Genomic DNA, 25,764 nt, shown 5'->3' with positions numbered 1-25,764 from the left:
GTTTGATTATAAAAATATTTGCACTTACTCTTACACTTGTGGAAATACTTACAGGTGAAACAAGTAACTGTAACATGGTATCAAATAATTAGATTTCCATTAATGTCTGTAATAACTCACATGATTATGATAAGAGTAACTAATAAGTAATGGTTATTATAATATTATAAATGAATGCTAAATCAGAGAAACTAAAAGGTTATAAATGTGATTTTGATATTGAACTTGAAAATGGTGTAAAATGTGTAACTGTTACTAAAGGTCACTGATGTGTTGGAGGTAGATGATAAGTGAAGGGTCAGGGGTAAAGAGGAACTGATAGGAGAGCGGAGGTGACCAAGGCCTTATTGCTGAAATTAAACTTTCCTAAGAAAAGGTTGGGCAGGCAACAGACGTAAGAGGACTGTTGAGCAACCCTGGGACATTAGAACAGAGATCAGGTCATAATGTCTCCAAGATGGTGATGGATATGAGATCGTCTGTCCAAGTAGTCAGCCAATGAGACAGGCACAGCAACAAAGCTAGCCAATGCAAACACACCAAAAGGGTGGATAAACCCTTTATAAGGTGAGTGCAGAAGAGGAATCTTTGGTTGGATCCTTCAGGCAGCTTCGAGCCAAGATCGAGATGGACAAAGAACTCTGCAGCTGAAGAAGAGCCAGGGCCACAGAGCCGAAGACTGTTCTGCACATGGGGACCAACCCGTTAACCCCGCAACATATGGCTTCAAATTGCATTTCTTTCACCAGCTGGGTTCGGGACCCCAAAGATAAAGACTGTTTGTTATTATGCAATAGTCAGCCACGCCCTTATCTCACCCCCGACTGACTACTGACCAGTTCTCTGTCTAACAGGTCTGGAAAATCCCTGAAACCCGGGTCTTACCCTAGAATAGGATTACAGGAGATATTCTATTTAAACTGGCGGCGGAGAAAACTCGTCTAGCTCTGACTACCTTCAATTCCAGAAGTTACGACCCTTTCCAGTTGAGAAACAATCAGCTGAGTAGCCCTCACAGCTGCATAGCTTCAACAACCACTCCTGTTAACGGTAGCTTTTCTCCTAAAAATAACGTGCACTTGTTACCGGCTAGATTAGATTTAGTGGCTTAGATTTAAGCCCCAGGATCGTTATTTTAACACTCACCAAAGGAAAGTACGAAGCCACCACATCTCTAGAATCATGTATGTTAATTTTACTATAATTAGGTGAAAAACACAATGATCAAACGACTCGATTAATCCCAATGTCCACAAGTTCTATTGGTATTTTTAATATGTAATTTATTAAGCAAGCTTTAGCAGGGGTAAATGACAAGCAGATTTACTTTCAGAGATTACAAACTTGTAATAAGATAATAAATTCAAATTAAAATCATTCATAACCTATTCTCATTTCTATCCCTAACCTGTGTCACTAATTTCACGGAGTGAGGCTTTTGGGGGGCAGGTCAACTCACACCCGATGGCAATTGATCTTGGCAGCTGAAATCTTCATACGCCCTTGGTCAGAGTCTCTGTCCCGACGGGGCAAAGTCCTCTTTTCAGAATGGAAGCAAAGCAGAACTGTCCATTGTCCTTCAAACGCACAGAATCTTTATCACCCAGTGACCTTTGTCTTTTCTCCAAGTCTGCTGCAGTAGAATAGGGATCGGTGAGTTGAGGCAGAGGGGTCGGTCGAATCAGGAACCAGGGCTGGGGCAGATGGATCTTGTCCCTTCTTGGCGGTGTGAAGTCTCGACTCTCCCTTGGTCCCAGGGTGCGGTCCTCTGCTGATCTTCAGTCTGCGTCCTCTTGTTGTCTCTTCTTCAGCGACGCGGACAAAGAACAGTTTCCTCTCTCGTCTGCTGGTTTTTAAACCCTCTCAGCCCATAGTTGTGTATGGGAGAGGTCTATGACTCATCCCCCTTGAGTGTGTGTCTGTGGAAAGTCCCAATCTTTCCCAACCCCTCTCTTCCCTGACTCACTGTAGTTACTCTTCGGTACTTCCCTTTTTTCTACTGGCCATCTGACTGTTGAGGCCATTTCTCGCAACTTACTGCCTTTTTTGGAGTTATTCTTGCACCTCCGCCCAGCCTAGTGTACTGATTGCGACACATCTACCTCCCTTCTCACGAACTCAAATTTACAGTCTTCTATAATGTATCATCAACATAATCAATTCAAAACATGCTCAATTTGTAGCTGTTACCATTTCTAATAATCAATAATCAACATACAACAATCAAGCTGTTATTGTTACTACAAGTTATGAATACAGAACATATATTTCAGTTATACATTACAAACATTACAAATCAAAAATACAGAAAATATATTTCAGTCATCCCAACCGTTACATATGTCTGAATTTTGTATTTCTCTTCTTTAATCATCATTAAATCAATATGCAAGCTTGCTGTTATTTCTCAGGCTTTTACTCCGTTTTCTGCGTGTACCTGGAAAGATCTCACACCCTTATGCCAGTTTTCTCGACAAGACCAAGGCAAAGATGAAGATAAAGACAACGATAAAGACCAAGGCAAAGAACAAAGGCAAAGAGGAAGAACTGGTGTGTTCCTTCCCTGAGACCAGCTCATCTACATCTCAATGGATCAGAAAGATCATGAGACGAGGAGAAGGGAGCTAGAGAGCCGCAAGACAAGAAGCTGAGGACTGCTATGCGCATGAGGAAGTTACCCTGAGGCCCGAGACCTGCCGCTCTAAGTCAGTACTCTTCCTGTACTGGGAGCCTTCTGCTGCTGCTGCAACCCCTCCTTCATCATCAGGCCAGTTCTGGGGTTCAAGATGCCAAACTGTGTCCGTCTCTCTCAACGTTTCCCTTTTTTAGTTCACAGTGTCAGCATTAGGGAAAGATAGGCTAGATTATTGATTTTACTTATTTGATTATTTCTACTACTGATTTAAGCTGTACTGACCCTAACCCTTACTAATAAAATACTTAGCATTAAGAAAATCTAAAAGATGTTGTGGACATTCAGTTAATGAGTCACCTTAAAATTCTTTGATGGTTGTAAAATAGCTGTGAAGTTTGATTCTGGGAGGAGAAAGTGGAAAATGTTTTATAGCAGGGGTCCCCAAACTACGGCCCGCGGGCCGCATCCGGCCCGCCTCCACATTTGGCGGAGGCATATATTGTATTTTCCGGTTTATATGTGGAGTTTTCTTCAACCACCAGGGGGCTCTTTAGCAGGAAGTGTGTCCTGTAAACTGTGGGTGTTTTGTTTTGCATGGCGCATTGCTGCCATCTGTTGGACTTTTAGGGAACTGCTTGACTTTTATGTTATTTAATCAGTACGGTTGTTTGCTAGCGGTAGAGCAGATGAACACACTTGTCTGTTATGAACGCCGCATTCCAGGTCGAGTTCTTCGAAGCGATGCCTTTAAGTAGCAACTTATACTTCAAAACGAGCCTTTATGTTAACATATGATAAAATAAGTAACTTGTTTATTGAATTAGTTTTGGAAATACCTGCGGGCGATTTGATTATGTGCTACGTCATTCCCAACTAGCAGGCTGCTAAGATTTCTCAGGTTGTTACGTAGCATTGCAGCTCATAGCATTCTGAGGTAGCTGTTGCATCAGTTGTACTTCTAATGTATGTATCTGAATGTAAAAACACTTCTGTAAGCTGCTCTGAGCTCATCCTGAGTTGTTTGTGTTTTGACAGTTTCACTCCATTCTACATGGAAATAAAGGAGTTTGGCTGATGGTTAGTTTTGGTACAAGACACCATAGCGAGACCATTACGAAGTGAATCATTGGAAGTCAAAATTGGAAATAAACGAAGAACACGTCCATTAAAACGGAATTAGGTTTTAATAGGGAATTGAAATTTGAGAATGTTGTTGATCAGTAGTTCTTCCGTGTTTTTCGTTTGATTTTTACCCAGGAAGCACTTCGGCAAAACCGTGAGTGAAACAGTAACAACAGTAACTGGGACTGACTGGTATATATTTTATTGAGGGAAAGTAACTTTTACATTAAATAGACCTTTCTCAACAGGCGCACCGGGTCGGGTCTGGAGGCGCAGCCGCACCTCTAGTCCCCCCAGGGCTCCGCGCCTGGGTCCGCCCCCCTCTGCTGCTGCTGCATTGCTGTGGAAAACATGGAGCGGCAGAGATATCTGTGGCTGTGTATGTTTGCTGGTTTAAAAAAAAAAAACCTTTGGGGTTGTGGTTTACAGTCCAGTGCGGCTCATAGTTAGGAAAATACGGACTATAATTTTTCCTGGATTTTTTCTGTGAAGAACCCAGAGAGGGTTATTTGGTTATTATTTATTTCATTAATAGTGTTATTTATTTCCTGACTTTTGTTCTGTGAAGAACCCAGAGAGGGTTATTTGATTGTGCTTTCTGGAAAACAATACATTTTTACATTTAGGCACTCCTGCAATCGTCACACTTTTTCTGTTACAAACTGACTCCGGCCCCCCACCAGAGAAGGGAAAAGTTATGTGGCCTTCACAGGAAAAAGTTTGGGGAGCCCTGGTCTACAACAACCACACATCATCAATGATTAGGCATTACAGGGCCCTACATGAGAATAAGGACACTTTAAACACAGGAGACACCAGCCAGAGTATGACATTGTTTTATATGTTTAAAATTATTTAATTCATATATCTATCAGTATAATATTGTGTCATTTCAATTGTTTTATATTTATGCATCTTACAGATTCTAGGAAGCAGGTGCTAGATGAGGCTGTGGTAAACTTGATTGTAAAGGATGAGGGGTTCAGGGAGCTCATTCATTTGCTTGATCCAACCTATGTTCTTCCTACCAGAAAAGTTTATGTGTCAAACATACCAGCTAATGTGGTAAATGGAAATCATTTCAGTTATTTAAATGAATTATTTTGCTTTTCATTTCAAGGATTAAAAAGGATGGTTGAAGAGAAATACTACAAAACAAAAGAAAAAGCCAAAGAAGACATCCAAAAGGTGTCTGCCGTCAGCCTGACCGCAGATATGTGGACGTCCATGAATATGGAGGCTTATCTGGCCATAACATGCCACTTTATTGATCCCAAAGACAAACTGGGGATTGTACTAATTGGAGTGGAGCATTTCCCTTCCACTCACACATCTGAGAATCTGGCCAGGGTGGTGCATAATCACATGGCGGAGTGGGGAATTACTGTTAAGGTGAACTGTCTGGTGACTGACGCCGCAGCTAACATGATTGCATGTGCTAAAGCATCAAAGATCAGACACTCCATTTGCATTGCTCATGGACTGAATTTATTAGTCTGAAAATCATTTGACCAGATCCCTGCCCTCTGTGACATCCGCGCAAAGGCTAAAAGAATTGTGGCATATTTCCACTCAAGAACCACAGGTAAAGAAAAGCTAGAAGGGATTCAAATACAGATGGGAAGACATTCCCAAAAGCTCATAATTGATGTGGACACACGTTGGAACAGCACTTACCTTATGTTGGAACGTCTGTTTCAACAAAAAGAACCTGTGGCTGTAGCCCTCACAACACTCAAAACTGATATAATCCCTCTGACTTCTCAGGATTATGAGATAAATGAGGAATAGTTACCGGTGTTGTTCCCATTTTTCCAAATAACTTCAGAGCTCTCTGAAGAGAAAGGGTGTCAATATCCAAGGTTATACCTTTAATGAACATGCTAAACCATGCAGTGCTTACAAAGATGGCAAATATAAAAAATGATGCTGCAAGACTTCTGTCTGAAAACCTATTGAGGCGTGTCAAAGAACAAATTGCAAATATTGAATCATTAAGTGTTATGACAATGGCCACATTGCTGGACCCTAGGTTCAAAACTCTTGGTTTTGTCAGTCAAAGCAAGGCACAAGACGCAGTATGGCGGCTGAAATCAGAATGTTCTGCACTAATTGCAAGCGATGAAAGTAACCAGCTGCAGGATTCAGCAGATGCAGAAGGCACCAGCAAATCTTGTGAATTTTCTTTTCTTTTTTTTTTATTTTCTTGTGACATTTGTACTGCTGTATTTCAGTTGTTGTGTATCTGAAATGATATTTTTTTTGAGTTATTTATAGGTGAACTGTGGTCTCTGTTAGATTCTACTGTGGACCAGAAGAGGCGTAGCCCAATGCCACAGCAGATGCCATTGTTGAAGTGGAGCGATACCTCACCAAAACGAACCTAAGGAGACGTGAAGATCCATTGGAGTACTGGCACACACAGAAACATGTGCATCCCCATTTGTACTGTTTGGCACTGAAGTTCCTCTGTTCACCTGCATCATCAGTGCCTTGTGAACGAGTTTTTCCAAGGTGGGGGAGGTCATCTGCAGACGAAGAAGCCGTCTAAAACCTGAAACAGTGAAAAAAGTCCTGTTTCTAAATAAAGACAATTAAACCTAAAATCTGAACAGTTCTTAATTATTTTTCGTTTGATCAGGAGATGCATCAGATTCACACATCAAAAACAGACTAAAAAACGTTTGAAGAGGCAAACTTTATTTGTACTGTTAAAAACCAGAACTAGAACTCCCAAGAAGAGATTATTTTAAACAAATTCTGTTTTTCAGGAAGCAAGTTTTCACTCAAAGTATTCAGTCTACCTCAACAATCACTCAATTCCCAATACAGTAAAGTACAACATATCTTCATTGTCAAGTAAGTCCATGACATAAAAGAAAACCCAACACAACCACTGATGGTCAAGGATTAGATTGGCTACAAATAATTTTAATAAAACATGACAATTAAATTATAATTTAATTGATTCTCCTGTTACTAAATATAAGTTTGATGAAAACTTTGTGACAATATTGCATTTACAAATGTTTTAAAGTATGATCCAACTGAGTGACGAAGCTGTTAGTTTCACCAGCAGATGTCACTAGTGAGCAACGAACGAAGCATTGAGTAACGAACCTCTTTGCAAAGCAAAGGGCTGGAAAGATTCATTGCTTTATGAGGCTTCATTTGCGCAACAATGGCCAGCCCATGGAATTGAATGTCCCAAGGACAGCACCACCTTCTGGACTGGTTTAGGAACCACCAACTGCAATGATGACCCCTGCTGACGATATAGGATGCCATCTTTCATCAAAAATTCCTCCATACTGTTCAAATCTGGTTCATATTTGGTTTCTCTCTGCTTTCTGAAATAAAGATGCTAGAGCTGGATCACTGTGTTGCATTTCTTTGATGTTAATAAGGATTTTAAACCCCAAAGGTAGCTCAGAACTAGAAGATGATTTCACAGCAGTGTGTCGAAATTTCTCTTTCGCTATCTGTGGGACTTGCAAGACTTCCCAGTGTGGTCTCCAGGTCCACATCATAAAAAGGTAAGACACAGAGTGTTTGCAAAAACTCCTCTGGTTAATAAAATGTTGAATATATTGCTGGAGTTCAATAAATAACACAACACAGGCAGATCTGCATTTGCTCATTACAGCAGCAGGGAGGGTCATCACCTTCACCAGCTTCTGCATCTGATGGTTGAGTTTAATCCATTTGAGACTCCAGAGCAGAGGTGGCACGAGCTTGCAGTTCCACCTATAACAGCTGAAATTAGTGTCACAGTTCTCTGAAGCGCTGTTCCTGCCGATTAAACTTCTAATGGAAAATTTTATAATGTGCTCCTCACCCTTCTCGCGCTTTAGATTGTGTCTGATGATGAGATCATACGTCTGCATAATTTTATAAGATTGGTCAAGCTATAGACTTCTAAAGTGAGTATAAGTGAGATGTGGAAAAATAACCACAGAAAAGAATGCATAATGTGTCTTTATACAGCCAAGGAAAAGTCTAGTGTTTAATAAAAGACACTAAATAATCTGATCATGTGATTCTCTGCACAAAGAGGGAGAAAAAAAACTTGACAAAAATGTAAAAATGGGATAAGAATTATTGCATGTAAACTGGACGACAATCATGAGCAAAATAAAAAATAAAATTTAAAAAATTCTTTAAATTCAATGCTTTGTTTTGAATTTATCTGGTTCTATGTTATATTTTAACCAGATAAGCATTAAAATCTAAAATAAATTTCAGATTTTGGTGAAAATTTAAAGACCTAATTTTAGCAAACATTATTCAGAATGTTGATTGCACTGTGAAGTAAACCTGATAAACTCATTAGCGTCCATTTTAACCCATAAATAACTGCGGTACTGCGACTTAACATGCTGCCATTTTGTTTGTAGCCTAAGCCAACAAGCTAGAGTAGATAATGTCAAACCATAATGGTTGCAATTACAACATGGTTAAATAAAAGGAAAACAATTAAATACCTGGCTCACTTTGTTTAATTTTAGACAATTCTCTATTAAATGCATAAGTAAAATGTTTAAAACTCAGGATACATTACAGGATCTGTCATCGATTATACCTCAAAATAACATAGAGTTGTTAAAATAATGCTGATCTTTAGATCTTTAAGTTTCTGAACTCATCTGCCGCAGACCCTTGTATTCCTACTAGAATCAGAAAAATGAAGGTGGTTTTTTTCGGCCATGTCAATTTTTGTACATCCATTTAAAAGCAACTTAATTCCTCTTCCGAGCGAAGAGACTCTGAAAACAAGTAAGTAGCACAGGTATGCACCTGGACGTCGCATTCACATGAGCCAAGGGGATCGTCAGGGCGTAAGCGTCACTTGTAACTGGGTTAAACAGTGTTAGAGAGGTTTGGTAACGAAAGTGAAAGTAAATTGAGTTGATGTTGTCAGATCGACTTTAATGGAAAGATGGAACCTGACTTTTTTCTGTTCTGGTGATACAGAATTTTTTTGAGAAAGTATCAAACGCAAATTACTTGCTTGGTTTCAATATAACCCCGTCCCCTTTTTGGTGAATCGGAACTGTACGTTTTCTCTCTATATAAATATTTATTACATTCAAATAAAACAAGAAAAAAAATTATATATATATATAAACTTACCAGCAGCAGTGCTTTAAAAGTTGGATGAAAGGTGTCATGTTCATGACAGTGTCATGTCACATCCCATCAAATGAAGTGTTACCAAAATGGTAATATATTGAAAGCACAATATAATTAGTTTCACCTGTAAAGTGTGTTGTAATGGACCCTTCTGTGTTCTGGTAACCTGATGTGTTTGCAGTACTGAGGGTGTATGAATCATGTAATGAAGAAAGTGGCAAAGCATTAACAAAAAAGTGTACTTCATTGCAAATTATAATAAACCAAAAGTGTAATTGTAGCATACTGTAATCACACTACAAATATATTAAATATGTAATGCCAATATACTTAAAATACATTCTAAGTATATTTTAAATGTAATTCAATCACAATATTAGTACACTCAAAATATACTAATCAATCAAGCACATCTATATTACATTAAAAGCAGCATACTTAAAGTGCACTAAGTTCAATTTAAGTTGTCCAAAAATAGTACACTGAAGTATGCTTAATACACTTTAAATTATACTTTAATACAATTTAAATACTATTAAAGTACACTAAGCACAAAATTAGTTGTGTTCCAAAAAGACACTGAGACACTACACTCTGTGTAGAAAAGAGAGATGCTTCAATCCACCAATTTTGAATAGTTCAGTGAATTATATTCAAATCATGATGACAAAAACATGATGGTACAAAAGAGCAAAAACAGAAGAAAGGGGAAAGTAAGGCATACTAAAAAAGTCCAGAGTTCTTAAAATTAAAGTACTGTATTTGAAACTCAGGACTTGAAAACTGATTTTAAAGTGTCAAAAATTCAGTTGAAATCACTTGAAAATATAGATAAATAAATAAAATCAGTTGAAAAATCTGAACATATGCAGAATAGTTAACAGTTTGTTATCCCACCTGTTCTTGTCAGAGAGTTTTTCCCAAATTCCAAATACTTTTTCAGCCAATCAGGACACATCTGGGAGATGTAGTTCTTTGTCTCTGCCACCTTCATTTTATCATTGTCCCATCTGTTTTTGGTGATGAAAGCCTGATATACTGGAGCAGACCATCTCTCTGCTTTCAGGTCAAATGCTATGAAGTCCTCTCCATCATAACCAAAGCTTTCCCAACCTTCAACTTCTTTATATTCATCATCCATTTCACAGCCATACACTTACTGGAACATATGAACACCTGAGAAACAGAAACCACAGTGAGATTTTCAACAGCTGTTTTAATGTAGCTTTATGAAAGAAAATGCAGAAGGGCAGAGTGAGCAAACAAGTTTGGTTCTAGCACAACTTTAAAAGCCACCACATAACATATTTGCTGTGTTGTGTACAGCAAATATTAGAAACAAAACATATATACATTTGTAGCTAATCAATCTGTAGCTAATCAAACTAGCTAATCAATCTGTAGCTAATCAAACTGTAGCTAATCAATCTGTAAATACATTTTGTATACAAATGAACTATGTGTATTCTTTGAGTGCCTTTTCTGATTTTTAACAAAATGAACCAATGATTGCAACCTATTTCAAGTGTTGGTATAAATAACTGCCATGTTGCAGCATTGTGCATTTCATCTAACTCATTTTGAAACAGTCTTGATAAAATTTTATAAAATATTGTTATTTTGTTATTTTATTTTGTAACATTACTGAAGTGAGATGACAAACCTCAGTTTGGTTGAAGCGCTGCTTTTTATGAAGGACATCTGGGTTCCAAATAATCCTCGAGTTTGAAAGTGCCAGTACTGTGGATCATCCTCTTTGACTTTAATCATCCAGTCCTGTTTGGGGATTGCTTTCCTGACGTTGCTGTCATAGTACATGACCTCGATTCCATCAACCAGACCAACAGCCACAAACTCTGGAAAGCTTTTGATTCCAGATGATGTCGTGTAAATATACTGAATATTTACTCTGTTTTCAAACAGAAAACAAAGCAACAGAAGCCATTGTAGCCATAGACTGCAACTGTAAGAGCGGAAATACTATCTAAGGAGTTGTTTGGCGGAAAAATGACACTGGCGCCTCGGCGAAGACTTTGGCTTCGCACCAGGTCAACCTGACCAAATTCTTTCCTTCCATTTGCGTGCAAAGCGCAAATGGAGCCAGAATTTACTGGAAAGGATGTCTGTTTGTGCAAGATAAAATCAACAATTTGAGATAAATTGTTCTATTCAGCAATTCTGAAATGGAGCAGATGTTGAGTTCGTGAGGTCCAAAATATTTTAAAGGTCGTCCAATACACACTCAGTATAAAGCGTGCCAGAATCTTTCTGCAAAACAACAGTTGCACGCCATTGGTTGAAACTTTCCAACACACACTGATGAAGATGGAAAAGTATAAAACAGGTCGAGATTAAGACTTCGAGGAGATTTTTTGTGACAAGACGATGACGATGAAGATTTTGTACTGAACTGAAGAAACTGTAACGAGGAATCCGTGGAAGTGTAATAAATCTCCAGCTCGTTTATGGCCTAGCAGCAAGAACTAGTCTCTGTGCGTTATTTCTTTTACTTAGATATTTAAGAGTATAGCCACCTTTCTAATCCTCAATAAAAGTGGTGACACCCGACGTTTGAATGAACAATTGAACAACCAGGAGAAGGAAGGTGACTCGCTTCAGCCTGACTGCGGACGGGAGCCGTCTGGGCCCAATCACAGGAAAGAGGTAAGCTTTTATCTCTTTTACTTGTTAAAAACAGAACGGTTTCCTGTCTGCTGGCGGTCTGAAGTGCTAAAAAGAGTGATTAAGTTCTTTCTGCTTACCATAGGCGAGTAATTTCTTTGCGCAAAGAACGAGCTGCCAAAAATCTGAGACTCATAGGTATCTCATACATTCTGGAAACATGCAGCTCGGAAAATAAGCACTTTTTCAGTCTGGTCTCACCCGTTTTGGTGACGGTAACAAGGAATTTCTTCCATTATAAGTTACCATATATCAGCCAATCTGGTGTAGTTCTTCTGAACAGGCACTTTCATTGAGCTGACTAATAAATAATACATCACGATTTGTTAAATTTGGCAGGAGGCCAAGAAGCTTAACTTTAACATTAAACCAGCTGAGCCACGAAGAGAGATTGGGATCTCTGTGAAAAGCGCTATAAAAATAAAGAATAAGAATAAGAAGAGGCCAGGAGAGGACAGTTCTTTTTTCTCTGTGGGACCACCGAATGTCTCCATGAGAGAGACAGCGGAGTTTCCTTAGCGGAGGGAACGTGTTTTTCTCCGTGGAGTGACCACGGCATATCCCATCCACGAAGAGAGCAAAAAGCTCGTCTGGTGGGAGAAACCAAAGTCCTCCATGAGATGATGTGTGGCCTGAAATAGAGTTGAAAATGAGTAAAAAGTGAATAAAGAAGTTCAAGTGAAGAAAATAGAGTTTTACAGATTACTTTGTGAGTTAAACTGCAGTAAATGTTCTTTAATTTCATTCCTTTGAGTTTTTGGTGAGGAGTTTAAGTGTTTCTGTCAGCCTTGGCTAAAATAACTGAAGTCCTAATATAATTAATTGTGTGCACACATTAAAATTGGACAGCGGCTAAACAGCCAACTAAATTTATATATTTATAATAAATATATTAATAAATATAATTACACTAACTAGAATCCCCGGGGAGGAGAAGGAGTAAGGAAAGAATAAGGAGTAGAAATGCAAATGGAATGATTGTTGCTGAGATGAATGCTGAATAATTGGGAATGTATGTTGTCTATTGTGTAAGTATTTGATTGGCATGCCTGTATATATTGTAAAAATCTGAAATGTGCATGTTTTTGGCTTTTTGGCTTATTAAATAACTGACTGCTTTCAAGGTAATGTTGAGCATTAGAAGCCGCCGTGCTCTGTATTAAAGTTGAAATTTGGTCTTCATTTTGACTGCAATTGTTAACGCTGTTGTAACGTCTAATTTTATGCTGTGCAATATAGATAGGAAATATCCATATCTCGCTGCTATATTTCAGAAAAGTTGGGAGAAAGAAAAGAGTTTCTTGGCTGAATTCCCAGAAACACACACACGAACTTTCCCTCCCACCCCTTCTCTCCCTACCCCTTGACCTCCCTTCCTCACTCTCTTTCCTCCCTCACCCTTTCTCTCTTGCCCTGCCCCTATTCTGCCCCTATTCTGCCTCTCTCTCCCTCTCTCTCTCTCTCTCTCTCTCTCTCTCTCTTTCTCTCTCTCTCTCTCTCTCCACAACACGTCATTCGGTCCCGGATCTGTCGTGAACTGAGACCATTCTTTGGTTAACACCCATTTGTAGTCCATAGTATTTAAGACGGCCCACTTCCTATTACGCAAAGTTGGCCCCCACCTTTGCTCATTTCGGACTGAAGCAGACTGAAGTTTAGTTTTTCCTTTTTTCTCTCCTCTGCTTACAACGGTGAACAGGTCCAAGCCTAAAACCTTGCGTTGACTCACATAATACAGACTTTTATCCAAATAATCATTGTTTCTGTGACACTGAACTATGTTAAACATTTTTCAAATGTATATTTTACTGTAAATAGAGTTGAATAACTGTAAAAAACTTGGTTAACAGTTACACTTATTGAAGAATACTTAACACATGTAACAATATATAGCAACTATAAGCAATAATACTACAAGGAAAAAATATTATAAGAATAACTAACTAAAAATCAACTTATTTTTTACTAAATTGGAAAAATTAAAAAGTTAAAGGACAACAAAACTGCAAAAGACAGAATTCTAACAGACAACTGCTAAATAAGCAAGATGAGCAACATACCTATTGTCATTATTGGTTCAAAAAACCCAGAATATGCTTCTCAAATTCCAAAAATTTCTAAGAAGTGGCAAAAGAGAACGCAAGGACTTCCATGCCCATGGCCAGAAAATGGGAGCTTTGACTTATCTCTTTGTGAACAGATGGAAACTCGGATTGCAGACTACAAAGCAAAAAACAAAGGAAAGAAAAGACAAGCCAAAAGAGAACTAGAATTAAACATTTTACAACTATTCAAGGAAGAAGGTGAAAAATACCGGAAAAACTTAAAGCAGCAGGTAATTGAGCTAAAAAATAATTATGAAAAACCAGACGATGATCAAATGAACCCTGCTGGGTTGTATCCAGCCCTGACAGGAGTTCTGAATATCACAGGTGATTTTGGATACAGGAATGATGATCAAATTAGGGACATTAAACAAGGTAAAAACAATGAGATGGAAACTCAATTAGACAGACCCTCTACAGGGCACACACCACGATCAACAGTGGTTCAAACACCAGCTCCACCCAGAGGTGCACCACAGACGAGCACAAGTGCTACAGACAGTAGCACAAATAATAAGCACTCAAAAAGCATGGAACTACCAACGTCATATGCAAATGCAGATGGCTATAAGCCAGCTGGCAGATATGACACATCATTACCGCCAATCCAACCCAGAAGTCAAACCTCTGGTGCCGGATGCTCCACAACACGGACAGTTGGAAATATTAAAATTCTTGACTGCTATGCTGGAAGTAATAATAATAAATTTTTTGATGGCTACGCGGGTCATCTGAAAAGACGCAGAAGCGGAGATGCTTATTGGTTAAAGTTAGGCCCAGAAGTCTTTAATATAGAACGTAAAGCAAACCAAACACAGATACAGGAAATAGAGGAAGAAATTGATGAAGGCCTTGTACGATTAGCTGAAACAGAGTCAAGATGTGATAATGGTGAAGACGGGGCGATGGCTGGTCCAAGTACAAGCACTCCGGTCAAAGAACAAAAAGCCCCAAACCAAAAAGAATACGATTTGAGATCCAGACCTGACATACGCAAACCTGATCGTTATGACCCCTCAAAACAATTACCAATCATATTAAAAGGAGATATTGCTCAATATTTGCCATTTGCCTCGATGGATCTGGTAGGGTTAGTCTCGCGGTTGCCGGACATTCATAATGGTGCAGGAAGATGGACAAGAGCACTAGAAGAAGAGACAGTTGGCAAAATCCTGGCACTTGGAGACATCAAAGCCATTCTAGCAAAAGTTGTTGGAATTCCCACCATGCAGAACATTTTGAAGGATCATCCCTGGATGCTACAAGAAAGAGCAGACGGGATTGAACTAAATGCATGCCGGACAATGATCTGGGCAGCCTTGAGGGCAGAATTTCCAAACAAAGTGGACCCTAAGAACATGAAAGCGGAACCAATTGGTGACTCGGAGAATCCAGCATCCTACGTCGCCAGGCAGTTGAGAAGGTGGAACGAAATAATGGAGTTTGATGTTGACGAGTACCCAATGATTGCAGGTGTGTTTCGAAAGTCATTGGTGGATGTAATGCCTGAGCCAGTGCGCACCAAACTTGAAGAGGTGGTGGCTCTGATGTCTATGCCACACAAAGAATTTCGTGATCATGTGGTACACACAATAGAAAAATACCGAAAAGATGAACAAAAACGCACTGACCAAGACAAAAACATCCAAAGGAAATTGGCTCAATTACAGCTTGGAGAACTTCAAGGAAAAAACAAGACTAAGACCCAAGCTGCAGTGGTAAGGGGGGACCAGCATCCCGCCCCAAATGTAGCCAACCTTCCTAATTCTGTGAATTCAGCGCCACAGATGTATACTCCAACTTCGCAAATGACTCAGCCTTCTCAACCAGTGGTGAATATTTATTCACAACCATGGAACTCACGTCCATTTGTGCCTCGAGGAAGGCAGCAAAGAAGCCCTTCATGGCCTAACAGGGGACGAGGCGGTCCGCCCAGAACACCCGGAGCATGCTGGACATGTGGTTGTTTTGGACATCGTGCTGACCAGTGCCGAAATGGTGACAACTCTTTCCAAAGACGGCCGCGTGGCAGAGCCAGACCAGGTCCACCGACAGCCCCATACAATCACCAAGCAGTTCCATACAATCAACAGGGAACTCCATACGATCCTCAAGGAGTCCCATACGATCCACCAGTTCAACAAAATTCATCAGCTCAATACAATCCACCAAATTTTGGATACTAGGGATGCCCAGAGGACCCTAGGGGAGAGAGTCAGTACCCAATTCTAACTACAGGTGCTGACGATGAACCAATATTGAAAATTCAAATTGAAAACAGAGAAACTCCAATGTTGGTCGATACAGGAGCAGCTTACACTTGTGTAAGTCCAAACTATGCAACGCATCTCCCCATGTCTGATAAATTTGTATCAACAATAGGGTTCTCGGGAACAAGACAATTAATCCAAATGACAGCTCCTGTTCGACTTACAACAGATGACAATGAAATAAAAATACCAATTTTGGTATCTGATCAAACCCCAATAAACCTGTTGGGAAGAGACGCTCTATGCAAATTAAAAATAAAAATCTGGTGTTCTCCTCAAGGTGTGTATGTTGAAAAAGAAGGTGTGGATCTTCAAATGTTCATGCAACAACATGAAGCCAAAGTTTATTGGCTTGGAGACATTAATAACTCTATTGAAGAGGTAATTTCCAAATGGGGACAGTACATTCAAATTCAAATTCCAGAAGCTAAGAAACCATTTCTAGACTATCATTGCACAATGTACTATGACATTTCAAAAAGTACAGAGTTTGAAGAACAATGGGACAAGGAAACACAAGGTGAAGCGGTGAACCTTGAGTCCCAATATATCATTGTTGGGAGACAAGGAGCAGCGCTAAATGTAGAAATTAATGATTTCATTTCACAATGGTACAACGTTGCAGAATCTGTACCCCACATAACCTTGTTTGTAAATAAAAACTTTCATGCCAAAGATCTTGGACCAATGATGAAAATTGCAACACAGATTAAATGGGAACAGACAGAAAGCCCATTAATTTTCCAATCAGAAGATGCAACAATGATTAAAATAATAAGTGAAACTACTATGACAGCAAAACCACAGGTGGTAACAGTACCGATTAATGACACAAAACAAACAGAAGAAAAAGATGAGTCAGTTGAAAACCCATTAATGCAGGACATGTTAAAGCTAGTTCCTGAATCAGTATGGTCAAAACATGAAACAGATGTAGGATTAGTGAAATCAGCTAACCCATTTAAAGTTGAACTGAAACCAAATGCTAAACTTCCATTTCGTCCTCAATATCCATTAAAACCAGAAGCAGAAGAAGGAATCAGCAAAACCATTGAAGGATTGTTAACAGCAGGAGTGTTGGTGGAAATTGAAAGTCCATGCAATACGCCAATTTTTCCAGTTCTGAAAGCAGATAAGTCAAAGTATCGCCTGGTACATGACCTTCGCACAATAAACGATGTAGTAGAAGACAGATCATCGGCAGAAATGCCCAACCCACACACACTTTTAACCGCAATCCCTGCTGAAGCAAAATTTTTCACGGTAATTGATCTTTGTTCAGCATTTTTCACCATTCCTTTAGCGGAACAATCTCGATACCTGTTCGCATTTACTTACAGAGGTAAGAAGTACAGCTACACTCGATTACCTCAAGGTTTCAAACACAGCCCTCATTTGTTCAATCAAGCACTCAGACAGGACTTAGAAGGATTGGAAATAAATAGCACATTGCTACAATTTGTTGATGACATTCTAATTGCGTCACCTACATTGGATGATTGCCATCAGGATTCGATAAAAGTCCTTGAAAGACTGGCTGAAGGAGGGTACAAAGCCTCCAAAGACAAATTACGGTATTGTCAGACACAGGTAGAATACCTGGGTAGACAACTCTCAGAAGGGAGCATTGGCATATCACCTTCTCAACTAGAGGGTGTCAGCAAAGCTCCATGTCCACGAACAGTTGGAGAAATGATGACATTTCTCGGTATGACAGGTTTCAATGCTGATTGGATAGAAAGTTATGCAGAAAAAAACAGCACCACTCAGAGAACTCATGAAAGAACCAGGTCATCAAAACCAAAAGAATCTGCTAAATTGGACTATAGAAGCAAAAGTAGCATTTGAATCTCTAAAATGTGAAATGCAGAGTGCACCAGCACTAGCAGTTCCAAACTATGACAAACCATTCTACCTATATGTTGCGAACAAAAAAGACATGTATGTCACAGCAGCTTTGATGCAAGAAACATGTACAGGTCGAAGAAAACAACCAATTGCTTATTACAGCACAAAGTTGGACAATGTAGCACAAGGCTGGCCACCATGTTATCAGGGGCTAGCAGCAGTCTACCATGCTTATGAAAAAGCTTCAACCATAACAATGGGTTATCCAGTTACAATATTAACTCACCACAAAATCGCAGAGTTAATAAATCTAGGAAAGTTTGTCGTAACACAAGCAAGAAGTTTGCAGTATATGCTACTTCTGATATATCCTGACATAACTATTCAAAGATGTATCACCAACAATCCAGCAAATGTGATTCCTTTGGATTGTGACGGAGAACCACATGAGTGTGTAGCAGAAACAATGAAATACACAAGACTCAGACCTGATTTGGAATCCACTCCATTGCCTGACGCAGAAGTCACATACTTTGTTGATGGGTCATGTTTCAGAGACCACCTAGGAAACCACGCAGGTTTTGCAGTGGTACAACAAATAGGTGAACATTTTGTAACCATCAAAGCTGAAAGATGTGACCAACCATGTTCTGCACAACTTGCGGAACTTAAAGCATTAACTGAAGCCTGTAAAATGGCTAGGTCAAAAGTCGCAAATGTGTTCACTGATTCAGCCTATGCCCACGGCGTATGCTTTTTATTTGCCGCAATTTGGAAACAAAGAGGTTTCAAAAGAGCAGACGGAACCCCAGTGCAGCACGAAGCACAACTGAAAGAATTAATTGCTGCCATGATGCTTCCTTCGAAGCTGGCAGTGATCAAGTGTCAAGCACATCGCAAAGGCAATGACATCGTTGTGAGAGGTAACAACATGGCTGATGAATCAGCAAAAATGGCATCCAGGAGCCAAATGGCCATCTTGGCACCTGTGATAGCTTTAGAACCAGCTGTAACACCGGAAGATGTCATTTTGATGCAACAACAAGCAAGTAACAGTGAACGTGATCTTTGGGCACGAAGAGGTGCTACGATGAGTGAAAATGGCTTATGGAGGTCACACCAAGGCCTACTAATAGCACCAGTAGCATTATTAACATTATTGGTCTCAGAAGCCCATGGCTTAGACCACTGTGCCCGAGGAAAAGTCATGGAAAAATTGAAAGAACAAGGTTTCTGGTCTCCATACATGCAAGACATGGTGGATGAAATTCTAAGCCAGTGTGAAATATGTGCCGAAAACAATGCTCGGAAAGGCATAAAACCAGGTATTGGACACATTCCAGTTCCAGACGGACCTTTCAAACACCTGGTGATAGATTATGTAGACATGCTCAAACCAGTTCAAGGTAAAAGGTACATGTTGGTGATAATTGATCGTTTCAGTCGATGGGTCGAAGCAGTACCATCAAAAACCTTAGGAGCAGACACAGTTATCAAATTTTTGACAAGAGAAGTAATTCCAAGATTTGGTATTCCATCTGAAATCAGTTCAGACAATGGTTCAGCTTTTGTACAAAAAGTTGTTAAAGGCATTTTGCAAAAGCTACAGATCAAACAACGTTTTGGTGCAGTCTACCACCCTCAGAGCCAGGGAATGGTGGAACGCATCAACGCCACGTTGAAAGCAAAGCTTCGGAAAATTTGTGCATCAACTAAACTAAACTGGGTAGATGCTTTGCCACTAGCACTAATGAGCTATCGCATGCAAATGCACAGAAGCACGCATTTAACACCGCATGAAATGTTGACTGGCAGACCTATGCCTGTGCCACAATGGAGGTTACCTTTCAAGGGACCTCCCCTTGAGCAATTGCAAACTGAGTTGAAAGACTATGTTGAACAACTAACTGCTATCCATAAAGCTATCTATTTGCAGGAAAAATCCAGAAGTACAGAGTCGACGGTGTGGGAACCACCGGTGAAACCTGGAGATTTGGTGTACATCAAGGTGTACAGACGGAGATGGCATGAGGCCCGATGGGAAGGACCTTATGAAGTCAAGAGAGCAACCCCAACGGCTGTCCAAGTAGAAGGAAGTACCACTTGGCATCATTTGACTCATTGCACTAAAGTTCAAAATAAAGACAAACTGAGACTTGAGTTTCACAAAGAAAATGAGCAGAAGCCTCACAGCGATGAGACTGATACTGATAACTGTCCAACTGTGGATATTGACAGAAGTGGTGAACCAAGCAGCAGTGACGGCAGAGACGAACTTACACAATCTGCAGCCGACACTATGGACCAAACCAACCACGACGAACCACAGTGACAGAGAATGGACTCTCAGACAGCCTCCAGGGGGGACAAACGGTGACTCAACGATGACTGTTCACAACACAAGATCCATCCCCAATGACAAAGATAAGTATCACACAACTTATAGAAGTCCAGACAAGTACATACCAGTGTTCTTTCCAGCAAGTGTCAATTTAAATGTACCCACAAAATTGATTCGTAAAACTAGATATGTGCACTTACAATGGAAATGGACAGCAAGTTTAACAGATACCGAATTTCAGAATAATTCAAAAACAGAGTATGAAGCCCATGTGAGCTATGCCAACCGGAAACTGTGTGGCAGAGCTCTTAAAAAGCAGGGGGAAAGATACATTACAGATCAATGTTTAATCATTATGTACATTAAAGATGACGGCTTTGACATTGAAGTGAAAATGGGAAAACAGTGGAGTGCAGACGGTGAGTTTAAACATGATATGATAATGACAAACATCGAATCTAATACTTCGATAACAGGTAAAGGCACTTTAAGACGAGTATTAGACACGAAGAAAGAGGGTACTGTTGAAATTATTAATGACAGAGTCAAAATACATATTTCAATTGATGATGTTGGTGACAGCATGTTAGGAAGGGAACTAATACTTTCAAGGATAGTGTTCAACAGAGATCGTCGAGAGATGTGTAGATGGTTCATGAATTTGGAGAGTAATGTCTTAGTCAAAGACCAAAATGACACAAAATGTAATTTACAAGTCACAAAAACGACTTGTGGTTGGACAATTGAAGCAAATGTTTTAGCCTTTCGAATGGATAAATCATACGAAATAAAAATTACCAATGGTGTAATAGAAGAAATCAGGGTAATTTGGAAATTACCAGATGTAGAGACAGCAGTAAGTAACTGCTTAACGCTTATTAGCTACACTACCAGGCCAGAAGCAACGGTCAAAACCATTACAACAGCTACACCAATTACCACTGTTAAAACAATCAAACCTGTTGTCAGCGCAGCTCATACAACCATGAAAATTATTGAGGAGGATGAAGATGATGAGGATTTTCCACCAGTAAAAGATGTGACAGCTGTGAAAGTTCAGTTTATCTTAACTACAAAAGCCTTATCCACCCAAAGACCTTCGAAACCAAACCCAATTAGGAAATTAGTCACTAAACCAACAACCTTAATTGATGTGACAACACCCTCAAAGGTTCTTGTAACACCAAGAGTTCCAGGAGAAAACGCAAACACTAGAAATGAGCAGATTGTGACACCTCAAACACAGAAATATGTTACCGTAGCAACAAGAGTTAATAATGAAATCGATAACAGTGAAAATTTAGATGTTATTCAAACCACACCGGCACAAGACCAATTGGCTAATAAGTCAATTTCAGGTAGATATGGATGTTCTGAAAAAGAAGGTTGTCATGAATATCATGGCGGTTTAGATACGTTCTACAATGAAAGACAGGACGCTAAAGTAGCTCCCAGAGCAACGCATACATTAAGGGACATTAAATGGCCCTCCTTCCGGCCAAGAGGAGATCCACTTTGGCAAAGAGCGATTCAGAACACCTGGTACACTTGGTCTTGGTATACTGCAAAGGAATTAACAAAAAATGACTGCCTAGTTTGTACAGCTGCTCCTGGAGCAGCACCAATTGTTATTCCAGAGAAATACACATCTTCAGAATGTGCACTAAGACAACAACAAATATGTAAGGAAGGTAAATTTGTTCCTGAAAAAGATGTAGTTTCATTCTTTAAACTACCAATGTGTGGTATGAACTGTAGATTATTATATGGTTCACGTAAATCACACCGTTATTTAGACAACTGGGCAGGTTATAAGTTTGAAACTGTTTGTGCAGAATTTAATATTACCACTACACAGTCTGGTCCTCCAGTAAATTATGAGGTAGATTATGATGCGGAATATGAATGTTTTGCAAATGGCGGATTTGAAAATAACGGAGGAACACATGTAGGTAATACCACGGTTCAATGTAATGTTACTTGGGTTTTATCTTGGTTCAAACATGCTAAGATGACACCAATATTTGTCAAAACTCCTGTCTGGTATCAAAATCCGGACTATAAAGAACAAAAATGTGTAAATATAACTAGGACTATCCCCACACTATTTTTTCTTGGTGATCAAACATATCCGGTAGCAGACAGTTACTGGATGTGTGGTGATGACGTTTTGATCAACACTTTGCCCCTAAAATGGGTAGGCCTTTGTGCTCTTGTACGAATGAAATTACCAGTAACCCTAGTGTATGAAGGAGTTAAAGACTTAGTAGGAATGCACAACAATAAAACAAGGCTTCGTAGAAGCCTGGGGGATTATGGGTTGAATGAAGGAGTATATTTAAATCTTATAGGTCAACCAAGAGGAATTCCAGATGAATTCAAAGCGCAACATGAACTTCGCGCAGGTTTTGAATCTATCTTACCTTGGATCACAATTAACAAAAATGTTGAATGGATTAACTATGTTTATTACAATCAACAGAGAATGATCAACTTTACAGTTGAAGGATTTATGGCCCTAGGAGAACAACTCCATGAAACCAGTAGAATGGCAAAACAAAACAGACAAGCGTTAGATTGGATCTTAGCCAATATGGGAGGAGTTTGTCATATGTTTGCTAATGAATGCTGTACTTATATCCCTATGAATACCTCACCAAAAGGTACATTTAGAGCAGTAATGACTAAGTTGAAGAAACTGAAATCGGAATTCAAAGAAAATGCAGGAAAGAACACTTGGTCATGGAAAAGTCTGGAGGAAATTTTAGGTGAATGGGGAGCCTTTGTAGTTAAAATAGGAATAACACTGGTAGTAATACTAATTGTTATTTTTCTGCTTGTGTGTTGTGTGATCCCTATCATGAGGAAATGGATTGTAGGGACTGTATACAGATGGATGACCAAGGACGGTAAACATCAGACGGACTAAGCACAAGGCCGCCCGGACCAGTGAACCTATGACCGATTCGAAGGACTGCTGAGCTCAAGGATAATTGATGCCTGAATTAAAATGGCTTATGGAATGTTGAAAGATCTAAAAGGTTCAAGGGAAATGAAGTCAAACTTGGGTTGGAATAAACGGACTCATGGAAAAGACACTGTTTGCATACACCATTACACATACTCATTACACATAGTTTATACACTTTATATACAATACAACACGGGTGGCCCACACATAGTTAACACACTAGGAACACGTGTGAATGAGAATGAATGTGTGAGACAGTATGAACAAGAATGTGAGTATGAATGATAATGTAAGAGAGCGTGGATGAGCACAAGCATTAAGCGACCAATACTTTGATCATTATGATTAGCATTTAAATCACACAATCACTCTGATTATATGTGCGTCATGGACACTTCTTCATAATTGTCATCAAGATTATGTATCAATGTTGAAGTATTATTGTTACCATGTATATCTATGATTTTGGTCACTGTGGATCCATGATTGTGTTACATTTGTGCCAGATTATGGAATACTGGTGGTCGCCCATGGCGAGCGGGGGCCATAAGGTAATTTTTTCCCTGGAAAGCAACAAAAGGCCAACAGGGTTTTTCGACCTTATACAGATGGAAGAACAATCATGGAAGCAATGACCAAGCAATGTTTAATCAATGTATTGGAATTGTTGTATTAGTTACAGTAACTCATGAAACAATGTTGCCCCCACTATTCATTTTATTTCACTTTTAAGTGACTTCTATATATATTTCTAAGGTTTATATACAGAGTTGTACTCACAGGTAGATATGTAAACTTAGTATAGCAATTAACCAAACAACTGCTAAGGTTAATTAGGATTCCACTTGAAAGCGGAATAGGGGGGATTATGTAAGAGCGGAAATACTATCTAAGGAGTTGTTTGGCGGAAAAATGACACTGGCGCCTCGGCGAAGACTTTGGCTTCGCACCAGGTCAACCTGACCAAATTCTTTCCTTCCATTTGCGTGCAAAGCGCAAATGGAGCCAGAATTTACTGGAAAGGATGTCTGTTTGTGCAAGATAAAATCAACAATTTGAGATAAATTGTTCTATTCAGCAATTCTGAAATGGAGCAGATGTTGAGTTCGTGAGGTCCAAAATATTTTAAAGGTCGTCCAATACACACTCAGTATAAAGCGTGCCAGAATCTTTCTGCAAAACAACAGTTGCACGCCATTGGTTGAAACTTTCCAACACACACTGATGAAGATGGAAAAGTATAAAACAGGTCGAGATTAAGACTTCGAGGAGATTTTTTGTGACAAGACGATGACGATGAAGATTTTGTACTGAACTGAAGAAACTGTAACGAGGAATCCGTGGAAGTGTAATAAATCTCCAGCTCGTTTATGGCCTAGCAGCAAGAACTAGTCTCTGTGCGTTATTTCTTTTACTTAGATATTTAAGAGTATAGCCACCTTTCTAATCCTCAATACAACTCTATGGCTGTGACTCATCTGGTAACCTTTAAAGGTTTTAGGTTTGATTTTCTCCTGTCATGTCAATGATCTGGGAACCATTGTGCTTGTGAATGCAATCATGTTCACATTGTAGGTATTGGCTCTGTAGCTCAGCAACAACTGAGCAAAAAGAAAAAGGAGTAATTAAAGCTTAATGTAACAGAGTGACATGTTGCCAGGAGGATTGGGCCGATTCTAGAAAATACCATATGTCTTTTGTATCTGACAAAATCAGATAACGTGACCACACTGCAAATTCAAGCAGTAACAAGGCACTTGCAGCACACAGCACTGGGAGGCCACAAAATTAACAATCAGGGCGTAGGAACGAGTCTGTCATTGGGGGGGGACACATATCGGAAACCTGACAGATCAGTAAATAGCTTGAGCAGAATTGTCAAACAATTATGCCATCCAGGGCCGTGCAGGGACCACTAAAGGGGCAGGTGCTAAAAAAAAAGGGCACATCTCATCGCATTCTAGGACAGAATATTAACAAAGCCACAAAGCTTTCAGAGTTTAATAAACAATGATAATTTACGAAATTGTGAGATATACAATCAAAGCTAAGGAAAATCTCTATATAGAGCACACAGCTATGCATATGTAAGATATTTTATTAGTAATTTCTTTCTGCAGGTCTATTTTGTTATAAGAAAGTATTGCCATATTCAAACCCGCAATTTAGCAAGAAATGTAAATCAGAGCTAGACCACCAGACATATTTTGTCTTTACAGAATTACACTATTAAAAATGTAAACAACATATAATTTTAGTACGTTATTATGTGTCAGAAGAGGGCTTAGAAAATAAGACCAAAAAAAAAAAAACGTTTGACCAAAAGGGGGCAAGGAGCAAAAGGGGCAGGTGCTCAAGCCCCCCCAGCCCCTCCCTCTGCACGTGCCTGATGCCATCAACACATCAGTAACGCGTTACTCTAATCTGACCCTTGTTTCAGTAACAAGTATTCTAACATGTTACTATTTACAATCCAATAATCAGATTAAAGTTATGCAGTATAATGACTGTCATTCCAGGATGAACACTCACGTTAGCATTTGCCTCACAACTAGCAAGCTACATACTCTGGTAGCACACACAGGCTACCAGATTCTGATATATTTTATTGGTCAAAAGACATTTGATTATTGGTCAAAATGCATTGATATAAATTG

General features: G+C 39.4%; 1 protein-coding gene and 1 pseudogene across 1 annotated transcript; one reads left to right on the top strand and one right to left on the bottom strand.

Annotated features, from left to right (window-relative positions):
* The first annotated feature begins 4,729 nt into the window (after window positions 1-4,729).
* On the top strand, window positions 4,730-6,355 carry LOC148156573 (zinc finger BED domain-containing protein 4-like; annotated as a pseudogene).
* Window positions 6,356-9,767: 3,412 nt separating this feature from the next.
* LOC148156572 (class I histocompatibility antigen, F10 alpha chain-like) lies at window positions 9,768-11,723 on the bottom strand. Its single transcript, XM_088009987.1, is given in 4 exon segments — window positions 9,768-10,071; window positions 10,157-10,164; window positions 10,550-10,853; window positions 11,653-11,723. Coding segments are annotated over 4 exon segments (687 nt in total).
* Between the last annotated feature and the right edge of the window lie 14,041 nt (window positions 11,724-25,764).

The sequence above is a fragment of the Poecilia mexicana genome, unplaced genomic scaffold (assembly GCF_051168715.1).
Source record: "Poecilia mexicana isolate PSO_F unplaced genomic scaffold, ASM5116871v1 scaffold_11, whole genome shotgun sequence".
Classification (NCBI taxonomy): Eukaryota; Metazoa; Chordata; class Actinopteri; order Cyprinodontiformes; family Poeciliidae; genus Poecilia; species Poecilia mexicana.
Note: the sequence above shows the minus strand (reverse complement) of the source record. Positions and strands in the feature narration are given on the sequence as shown.